The sequence below is a fragment of the Caenorhabditis briggsae genome (genome assembly GCF_000004555.2).
Source record: "Caenorhabditis briggsae complete genome, chrIV, whole genome shotgun sequence".
Classification (NCBI taxonomy): Eukaryota; Metazoa; Nematoda; class Chromadorea; order Rhabditida; family Rhabditidae; genus Caenorhabditis; species Caenorhabditis briggsae.
Window position 1 is genome coordinate 2,360,013 of NC_013487.2, and position 10,720 is coordinate 2,370,732.

At 39.9% G+C, this 10,720-nt stretch overlaps 2 protein-coding genes across 2 annotated transcripts in view; one reads left to right on the top strand and one right to left on the bottom strand.

Moving 5' to 3' along the window:
- The window catches only part of CBG18730, a gene marked incomplete at both ends in the record, with an annotated part of 16,645 nt that overhangs the window by 4,884 nt on the left and 1,041 nt on the right, over positions 1-10,720 (bottom strand). Inside the window, 17 exons of the mRNA XM_045244901.1 lie at positions 1,767-2,028; positions 2,330-2,686; positions 2,802-3,248; positions 4,144-4,272; positions 4,534-4,680; positions 4,918-5,104; positions 5,467-5,669; positions 5,847-6,167; positions 6,435-6,569; positions 6,643-6,675; positions 6,723-6,968; positions 7,357-7,408; positions 7,758-7,766; positions 8,216-8,538; positions 8,881-9,132; positions 9,261-9,506; positions 9,678-9,794. Coding sequence (XP_045100883.1) covers positions 1,767-2,028; positions 2,330-2,686; positions 2,802-3,248; positions 4,144-4,272; positions 4,534-4,680; positions 4,918-5,104; positions 5,467-5,669; positions 5,847-6,167; positions 6,435-6,569; positions 6,643-6,675; positions 6,723-6,968; positions 7,357-7,408; positions 7,758-7,766; positions 8,216-8,538; positions 8,881-9,132; positions 9,261-9,506; positions 9,678-9,794 — 3,466 coding nt within the window. The remainder of the gene's footprint in view (positions 1-1,766; positions 2,029-2,329; positions 2,687-2,801; positions 3,249-4,143; positions 4,273-4,533; positions 4,681-4,917; positions 5,105-5,466; positions 5,670-5,846; positions 6,168-6,434; positions 6,570-6,642; positions 6,676-6,722; positions 6,969-7,356; positions 7,409-7,757; positions 7,767-8,215; positions 8,539-8,880; positions 9,133-9,260; positions 9,507-9,677; positions 9,795-10,720) is intronic.
- On the top strand, positions 44-1,756 carry CBG18729 (the record flags this gene model as incomplete). The annotated part of the gene is made up of 1 exon (XM_002632658.1): positions 44-1,756. A coding segment is annotated over one exon (1,713 nt), but the record flags the coding sequence as incomplete, so codon positions are not given.

Genomic DNA, 10,720 nt, shown 5'->3' on the forward strand with positions numbered 1-10,720 from the left:
CAGAATCTCAGAATCTCAGAATCTCAGAATCTCAGAATCTCAGAATCTCAGAATCTCAGAATCTCAGAATCTCAGAATCTCAGAATCTCAGAATCTCAGAATCTCAGAATCTCAGAATCTCAGAATCTCAGAATCTCAGAGTCTCAGAGTCTCAGAATCTCAGAATCTCAGAATCTCAGAATCTCAGAATCTCAGAATCTCAGAATCTCAGAATCTCAGAATCTCAGAATCTCAGAATCTCAGAATCTCAGAATCTCAGAATCTCAGAATCTCAGAATCTCAGAATCTCAGAATCTCAGAATCTCAGAATCTCAGAATCTCAGAATCTCAGAATCTCAGAATCTCAGAATCTCAGAGTCTCAGAGTCTCAGAATCTCAGAATCTCAGAATCTCAGAATCTCAGAATCTCAGAATCTCAGAATCTCAGAATCTCAGAATCTCAGAATCTCAGAATCTCAGAATCTCTGAGAATCTCAGAATCTCAGAATCTCAGAATCTCAGAATCTCAGAATCTCAGAATCTCAGAATCTCAGAATCTCAGAATCTCAGAATCTCAGAATCTCAGAATCTCAGAATCTCAGAATCTCAGAATTTCAGAATCTCAGAATTTCAGAATCTCAGAATCTCAGAGTCTCAGAATCTCAGAATCTCAGAATCTCAGAATCTCAGAATCTCAGAATCTCAGAATCTCAGAATCTCAGAATTTCAGAATCTCAGAATCTCAGAGTCTCAGAGTCTCAGAATCTCAGAATCTCAGAATCTCAGAATCTCAGAATCTCAGAATCTCAGAATCTCAGAGTCTCAGAGTCTCAGAATCTCAGAATCTCAGAATCTCAGAATCTCAGAATCTCAGAATCTCAGAATCTCAGAATCTCAGAATCTCAGAATCTCAGAATCTCAGAATCTCAGAGTCTCAGAGTCTCAGAATCTCAGAATCTCAGAATCTCAGAATCTCAGAATCTCAGAATCTCAGAATCTCAGAATCTCAGAATCTCAGAATCTCAGAATCTCAGAATCTCAGAATCTCAGAATCTCAGAATCTCAGAATCTCAGAATCTCAGAATCTCAGAATCTCAGAATCTCAGAATCTCAGAATCTCAGAATCTCAGAATCTCAGAATCTCAGAATCTCAGAATCTCAGAATCTCAGAATCTCAGAATCTCAGAATCTCAGAGTCTCAGAGTCTCAGAATCTCAGAATCTCAGAATCTCAGAATCTCAGAGTCTCAGAGTCTCAGAATCTCAGAATCTCAGAATCTCAGAATCTCAGAATCTCAGAATCTCAGAATCTCAGAATCTCAGAATCTCAGAATCTCAGAATCTCAGAATCTCTGAGAATCTCAGAATCTCAGAATCTCAGAATCTCAGAATCTCAGAATCTCAGAATCTCAGAATCTCAGAATCTCAGAATCTCAGAATCTCAGAATCTCAGAATCTCAGAATCTCAGAATCTCAGAATCTCAGAATCTCAGAGTCTCAGAATCTCAGAATCTCAGAATCTCAGAATCTCAGAATCTCAGAATCTCAGAATCTCAGAATCTCAGAATCTCAGAATCTCAGAATCTCAGAATCTCAGAATCTCAGAATCTCAGAATCTCAGAATCTCAGAATCTCAGAATCTCAGAATCTCAGAGTCTCAGAGTCTCAGAATCTCAGAATCTCAGAAAAAGTTCTGTTTCAAGTTGTTCAAAAAATTTGACTTTTTTCTGTTTCATGATATTCCTATTATGGGCATAACTAAATTTTGCTATTCATAGTTCCCCAAACTTACGTCGATTGCACTTCTTGCCCCTCCATCCTGGTTGGCATGAGCAATGTCCACTTATTGGATCACAAATCGCCCCATTCTCACATTCACAAGTCTCCTCGCATTTTGCTCCATAGTGACCACTGGCGCAAGCCTTCTCACAATGTTCACCACTCCAGCCAGGTAGACATTCGCATCGACCGGTTTTCCGGTCACAACTTGCTCCGTTTTTACAATTGCATCGTTGGGCACAGTTACGCCCAAATTGGCCAAATGGGCATACTGAAAAAAATATCAGCTTCCTGGATAACATACATCTCACTCGTACTCGTTGCTCTTACTCGTTACTTGGGTTACTCGTAGAAACTTCAAGAGCTCTTATCAAAGCGTTATCTCATAAGTGAACTTCGAGCTCAATTAGCTTGGTTTCTATAAGAGATATCAAAATTTTGTCAACTGATAAATTTTTTATCATTAATTGATCAATACTTTATCAGTTGATTAGTTTTCGATATCTCTCAAAGGAACCAAGGTAATTGAGCTCAAAGTGCAGGTACTCTAAATCTCTTAAATTTCCACTTACAAAACTCGCATGACGGTCCTGTCCATCCATCGACACATTCACAATCTCCAGTTTCCTTGTTACACTCTCCACCATGCATACACAAACAATGCTTCATACAATTCGATCCCCATAACCCTGCCGGACACTCGCTCTCACAATTTTTGCCCATGAAGCCGGATGGGCAATCACAGAATCCTGTTACTCGATCACAGGACGCTCCATTTGAGCATTGACAAGAGTGACGGCATCCTTCACCGTGGCGACCCAGGGGACAGGATGTTTGACAGTCTGGACCTGTCCAGCCAGCAGGACACCTACATTCTCCGGTCACATGGTCACAACGGGCGACGAATGGGTTGTAGGTAGAGGTGTCGTCTGGAAGAGGAGTAACTTTAATTGTGCCTTATTCTCAAGAGAAATCAGATCTCTCAATATTCTTTCTACTAGAAATATACATGAAACATTTGAAAAAGTTTAGAAAAAAACCTACTTGAAGTAGTGCAATCACAAATGGCATTACAACCCTCTCCGAATCTTCCATCCGGACATGGCCGATCACACTTCTTCCCTCTCCATCCAGCTCGACACTCACAAGATCCCGTAATCGAATCACAGACTCCTCTATTCTGGCACGAACAAATTCCTTTACAACCTGCGCCAAACAGTCCGTGCTCACAAGTCTCCTCACACTTGTGACCCTTTTTCCCTGGCGGACAGATACATTCGCCGTCGGATGGATCACAGTGCATGCCATCTGCACAGTCGCATTTTCTGGAACAATCCTTGCCAAATGTTCCTAGTGCACAAGCTTTTTCGCATTTCTTTCCACTCCATCCTGGTGAGCACTCGCAAGATCCGTCTTTGGGATCACAGATGGCTCCGTTTTGACACTTGCAGAGCTGCATACAGTCGATGCCAAAGCGGCCAGTGGGACAGACTGAAAATGAATTATTTCATGAATTGAGTCATAATTTTTTTTTGATTTGATAACTATGTGAGTGTGGAAAATAATTGAGTCATAATTTCAGATCTTTTTGAAATAGTATTTTCATGTTTTTTCGCGAAAAAAGGAGTCTATGAAAGTTCCGATTGGATTCGTGGACCAATTTTTGAGCTGCCACAGAGCTACGCGGTCAGGGAACGTAAGTCAATGAGATACGAGATTGATAGTCAGCTATGTGGATGATAGTCCCGGCCGTGTAGCTGAGTCGGTAGATCAAACTGAGTTGAACTGTCACAACTGTACTTTCCCTAATGGCTTCAATAGGGAAAAAACAGTTATAAACAAAGACCGAAATCTGGTATTTTGGAGTTAAGTCGAGATAAAAATTAAGTCATATTTTCCGGCATTTTTGAAAAAGTGAAATTTTTAACAAAAATTGGAAACTTCGCGTTGGGATTTTTGAGCTGATGACCGCGTAGCTGATGGCACAAGTTAATTATGAAAGTGGTGTCTATTTAAGCTTTGTTGGACTCGTGGATCAACTTTTTGAACGGCCACAGAGCTACGCGGCCGAGATTCGTGAGCCAATTGTAAGAGAGTTAGCGTCACTGAGCTACACGGTTGGTAGTAAGAATCACAATCGCGTAGCTGAGCTGGTACCCTCGATGAGTTAAACTGTCACAACTTCTTATTGGACTTTAATGGGCAAAAGACCGTTAAAGAAGATGATTAAAAAGGTATTGTTGTTGAAGTGTAAATAAGAATCAAGTCATAACTTTCGACCTTTTTGAATAGCAAACTTTTTTAGAAAAAGTTATGCGGTTGGGAATTGTAGCTGAAGCTGAGATCGGACGGTCGCGGCCGGCCCTAGCTTAAATTGATCACTAACCTTCACTACACGTCGCTCCATAGAATCCAGGTGTACAATGACATGATCCATCCCTCTCGTCACATTTAGCACCATTCACACAAGAGCACGTATGTGCACAATTTGGACCATATGTGTTCATGGCGCAAGCTAAAACAGAGACTTTCGTAAATGCTCTAGTGAAACCCTACACGGTCACTTTGAGGTCAATTATCTCGGCTCCCATGAGAGATATCAAAAAATGTTCAATTGATAAATTTTTCTGATAATATTATCAATATTTTATCAGTTGACCAATTTTCAATAATTCTAATAGGAACCGGTGGCAATTGAGCTCAAAGTACAAATACGTCTGAGACTTCCAAATAAAGGATCTAGAACATTCTCTACAACAAAAAAAAGTTTACAAACATTGATCACAAAGTGGTCCGGTCTTTCCGGGAAGACATGTGCACGTTCCAGTCACATGATGACAGACTTTGGTACGGTGTGAAGATTCAACATCGTCGCATTGGCATTTCCGGTCACAATCGTATCCAAAGTAACCGGCTGGGCATGCTGAAACTTCTAATGTGCTAGGAGTTGGTGTCTTTTAGGAAAAGATCCTACTCCATACGAGCTATTGGATACTGACTGAGGTGAAATGGTTCTTGGAACTATCGATAACATTATCCCAAGAGAATATCTACTTGATGAAACGGAAGTTTTCTAGGTCAGTGCTCGGAGTTGGTGTCTTATACTCACAAGCTATAAGATCCTACTCCATCGTACCACAGATTTAAAAAAAACACTTACGCTGATCACAAAGGTTTCCTTGATACCCAGCTGGACATTTCTTGGTGCAATCTCCGGTAACTGGGTCGCATCTAACTCCTGCAGGACACGAGCACTTTCGAGCACATCCTGGACCATAGAGTCCCGGAGAGCACATCCGTTTACAATGATGACCGTAGTAGCCAGGTTTGCAGCGGCATTTTCCGGTCTGAAAGAATTATTCGTTAAGATGAAGAGTACTTCGAGCAGGCTGTCCAAATCGCGGTGCTTAGCTTTTTGCTTAGGTCTTAAGCTCAAGCCTAAAGCTCTAGCCTGAAGCATATGCATAAACTTTAAGCTTTAAGGTTATGCTTTGAGCTTAAGCTTAACGTTGAAGCATAACGTTTATGCTTAACATTTAAGCTTAGCTTTTAAGCTTAACGCTTGAGTTTAATGCTCAAGATTTAAGCTCAAATATCTCGTTTCCTATAATAGTTATCAAAAATCTGTCAACTGATGAAATGCTCATCATGATATCCTCAACACTTTTCTAGTTTTCAAATTTTTGATATCACATTAAGAAAGACTCACAATCTCATCACATCCTTCTGAATGCTCTCTGGCACATTTACACGGGAATCGACAGTTCTTTCCAAATGTAAAGTTTGGACACGACTTCTCACAATTTTGACCATAGAGACCATCTGGGCAGGTACAGTAGCCAAAGATGGGGTCGCATCTACCGTTTAGGCAGTCCATACGACACTTTAGATTGCATTGTGACCCGTAGTAGCCTGAAAAAAGATTTTGGATTTTTAAAGTTTCAGGAGGTTGATGAGAAGGAATTTTTACGAAATCTGTGTTCATATAACATCTTATAATCTTACAATTTACTGTTTCAAGCTGTCTATCATGTTTGAAATGTGTTCCTCGTATGGTCAACATGATTTTAATATAGTTAAATCACTCACCATCCGGACACGGTCCATCTGAACACCTCTCTGGATCCTCACATCTACAAGAACCAGTAGTTGGGTCACAAAGTTTACAAGAACATTTGTGAGCACAATCCACACCCCATAACCCATTCGGACAGATTTGTTCGCACTTTTCTCCGGTGTAGCCAGAAGGACAGTCACATTTTGATAAGAGTCCTGCTCCACGCATCGAGCACTTGCCACCGTTTTGGCAGTCCGAACAGGATAGTTGGCATGTGGAACCGAAGAATCCATTGGGGCATTCTGAAATGTATTGTTTTGGATGGTCAGTAAGGGGAGGCAAGGAATCGACCGCTTAGCTACCGTAGTTGCTCTAGATTATCTCGTTTTCTATGAGAGATATCAAAAAATTTTCAACTGATAAATTGGTTATCTTAATATCATCATTATATTATCAGTAAGCAATTTTTTGCTAGCTCTTCTGGGAACCGAGATAATTGAACTCAAAGTTCAGTGGCTTCTATTTGAGCGGATACGGTAAGCTGAAGTCGGTATGTGCCTTTAAAATTTGAAACCAAAAAACTAAATCCATCTAGCTACACAACAAAAAGAAGCGCAAACCTGTCACATGCCTCCTCCTTCCAAAAACTAGGGGCTTCGTATTGTAGCGTTCATCAGCTGGATAGTTTTCTATGGATGATATAACTTTATCTATAGAATCCACGACATCGAATTGTTTTGTGAATTCGTCCAGGTCTAAAATCGCAATACACAAGAAGCAGAAGCAGTTACAAAAAGCAAAATCTAGTTGAACAAAAGCTTCACTCACCGTTACTCAGAATATCCACGCTTTCAGAAGCAGCTGAAAAAAATACTATACTTTTTCAGGTTACTGTAACTATGACTCACCAACACACGACTTCTCATCATGAGCCAAAACGTAGCCTGCAAAGCATTGACATCTTCGACTTCCCTTTCGATTTTTGCACAATTGAGCGCATCCTCCATTATTGATAAGACACTCGTTGATATCATGACAACTGTGTCCGTCCTCTGATAACTCGAATCCAGTCTCACAAGAGCACATGTATCCGCCCTCTTGATTAGAGCAGATTTGCTCACAACCACCATTGTTTGAGGAGCATTCCGAAATGTCTGTGAATAAATTTTCAACAATTTTTCTGTTACAGAAAGGCCTTTTTTTGGTTGAGTACAGAGAACTGTTGGAAATGAAGTAAATTGGTCGTAATAACGCAAACACAAAACTTCAGCTTGGGAGAGCTATACAGTACCAGAATCGCCAATTTTAGAATCCTATAAAGATAGTTCAAAACCATGTTTATACTCATTTTGAAGCTGCTTTTGAGTTCTGTCTAAATATGTAATTTTTATAAAATTCTGAGCAAAACTGAAGGAGTTATGGAAACTTTACTAAACAGTCGCTGCTTCCGACTGCGTAGCTCAGCCAGCCGCATTTCCACTATTTGCACCAAAAGTTCAATTTCTCGAAGGTAACTTTTTTAAACTTATTTTTTTGTCTCACCTTCACACCCTCTTCCATCCATCATCAACCTGAATCCAGGCTTACACTGACACTCATGCGACCCCGCCAAATTCACACAAATCTGATCGCAGTCCCCATTGTTGTTGTTACATTCGTTTTGGTCTGGAAGGGAACAAAAATCGGATTAAAAAATCATAAAACCCAGTGGCCATAATTTCCTCCACTGATATAAGTGATAAGAGAACGGCAAACGGCGTGGTTGTGTGTTAAGAAATGATAAGAGACTACTATAGTGAAATTGTGCTGTGTAAAAGAAAACTGAAAAAATTAAAACTCGTAAAAATACAGGACATACTAAAAAAGTGTATAAAAATTCTAGATCTAGAAATCATGAGACAGTCTAAAAATTAGAATAATTAAATCACATCACTCTAATCTACTGAATTACCCTGACACCATTTCGAGTCGATTAACGCATAACCGTCATCGCAGAAACACTGTACGTGACCCGAATCGAGCTGCATGCACAATTTGTGACATGTCGAATCAGTGGGTGTCACACAGGTTACTGCTCATACGCATCCCAAAGTCGGGGTACTCGAGGAATGTTTAGGTGGAAAGGAGAAGAAGAAGATGATGGTGATGATGGTTTGGGAAGTGGAAGGTTGTCTTAATATATTGGAACCTACTTGGGAATAGAGAGTTAGGTAATACACTAATTTTTGAAGATATTGAAACAGAAAACGCTTTTTTAGTACGAATCGACTTCTTCCTGGTTCGTAAAACGTTTATGAGGTAACTTTTACTTTATTTATCTCGGTCTCTTCGAATGATATCGATATGTGATCAACTAACAAAATGTTGGCCAAAACATAAAAACCTTTCTTTAGTGAACAACTTCTTGATATCTTTCACAGAAAACGAGATAAATTAGCTTAAAATGCGGTCCCATCACTTTTAAGCATAACTCACCGTGACACAACTTTTGATCATCCGCTAGAACATATCCCTGTCTACATTTACAAACGTGCCCTCCATCGGGTTGATCGTAACAATCATGCTGACATCCTCCATTTCCTACTTGACACCCTCCCAACATTTCTTCACAAGTTCTACCATCACGTCCCAGTTGGTATCCTTCCCGGCATTTGCATCGGTATGTGCCTTTAATGTTCTCACAGTAGTGCTCACATCCGTTGTCTTTGGAGCACTCGTCGATGTCTGGAAGTTATAGAAACTTAGTATGTGTATCTGAAGATTTCTTCGTGGGGGTTCAACCCCCTTGGGTTTTCTCAAGGATTGAGTACCCCTTAGACTGTAAGACCTTTAGGGTCTTTTCTAGGATACGAAACACCTTGGATCAAAAACCCCTAAGGTCCAAAACTCTGAGGGTCTAGCATTCTAGGGTTTCCCCTGGGACGCATAAAGTGTCCCCTAGGATCCGAAACCACTTGGATCCAAACCTCTTTGGGTCCAAACCCCTAGGATCTAGTACCCCTAGTGTCCAAAACCCCTCGGGTCTAGATCCTCTATATTCTTCCCTAGGATCTTCAAAAGACTCACCAACGCACGACCTCCTATCATAAGACAAATGGAATCCTGGATAGCATTGACATTGTACCCTTCCATTGTTATTTGTACAGTGATGCTGACATTTTCCATTATCATCCAAGCATGGGTCGATTGCCTGGCACGATCGTTTATTTTCAGACAACTTGAATCCCGGACGACATCTACATCGATAGAATTCGCCATTGGCATCATCTTCACAATCATGATCACATCCACCATTATCAACGGAGCAGGAGGTTACTTCTGGAAACAAGAACTTTGAGATGTTTATTGAAGTTTAAGTTTAATGTTTCAAATAGTTTTCAAATATTGGTCGAGGTATTCTGAATTTACTTATTATGTTCAATATGATGATTCGGAACTAAACTCACTTCCACAAGTCCTCCCATCCGAATGTAGATACAAATCCGATGGACAATCACATCTGAATCCACCTGCAGTGTTCACACATCTCTCCGAACATCCTCCATTTGCAGTTGCGCACTCGTCGATGTCAGTACAAGTGTTTCCATCAGTGGCGAGCTCGAATCCAGGCCAACATCGACAGTAGAACGTTCCAATCGTATTCACACATTCGTGCTCACAACCACCATTGTTTGCCATGCATTCGTTGATGTCTGACAATAAGTTAAATATGTTTCATCTATTCCATGAGCACCATAATTTTTTTGGGATTAGAAATTTTGATCAGAGTTGTACTATCAGATGAAACGTTTGCTGTTTTATAAACACCATGAAGTTTTTTTTGGATTGAGAACTTTAATGACTCGAGATTTATTTAAACTCACCATATTGACATTTAGCTCCTGTGAATCCAGGCGGGCACTCGCAAACTTGTTCATTGTCGTTGTGCTCCGATGGAACGCATGTGCCGCCATTGTGGCATAAGTCGGATGAGCAGTTGGCTGAAAATTATAAGGTTAGATAAAGATCCACATAGCTGAGCTGGTAGGAGCAGCCGTGTAGCTCTAGGTGCTGCGGGGACGCTTGAACTTTAACAGAGTCAACAGAGAGACTGTTTATAATATTTAAGATTTGTATAGTTTAGTTAAATATTTTGCTGTTTCACACTGTTAAAAAATTGTCAGTATTTCAAAAATTTTTAATTCGTTCGGAGTTGTGAGTGCTTTAAGTTCTAATAACTTTTATTCCCTCACTTTTTCGCGGATCTCAATGCCCCTCATTCATTTTTTATGACAATGGTCCCTTGATTCCCCCCCCCCCCCCCCCACCCATCTGTCGTCATCCTTATAAGGCTATTCAACAGACAAAAGAGTTACCGGAATGGCATATGGTTGGTGGAACAATAATTAGGTCTTCTTCCCCTCAATGTTCAATTGTTCAAAGGTTGTATGTATGGGATGAGCATGAATTAATAATTCACGCCGTTTGCTCATTAGCTTGGGAAACCTATTTTCACTGTTTCGTGTAACAGGTTTAAAGATGAGATGGAGTTTGTGGAGATAATGCACTCGTACACATCAATTCAATTTATCTCGCTTCTCGTAAGAGATATCAAAAAATGTCCCACTAATAAAATAATTTACATGGAATGACTCCCAAGTGTTACCCTCGAAAAAAATCGAGACCTATATGGTTGGATAGAGCGTAAAAAGTTATTTTAGCTTCCAAACGGAATACTTGTTAAAAAATTTCTTTTGGGAGTTATGGTCCAAAAAGTACCAAAAAATGTCTAAATTTTCAAAAAATCATAACATTGTCAGTTTATGTCCGTTTGTTGAAATTTAAAAAACAGCAGATAGACAATTGATTGAACATTTGAGAATAAATTTTTTTAATTTTTTTCCTATTGATTGGTTTATTGATTTTT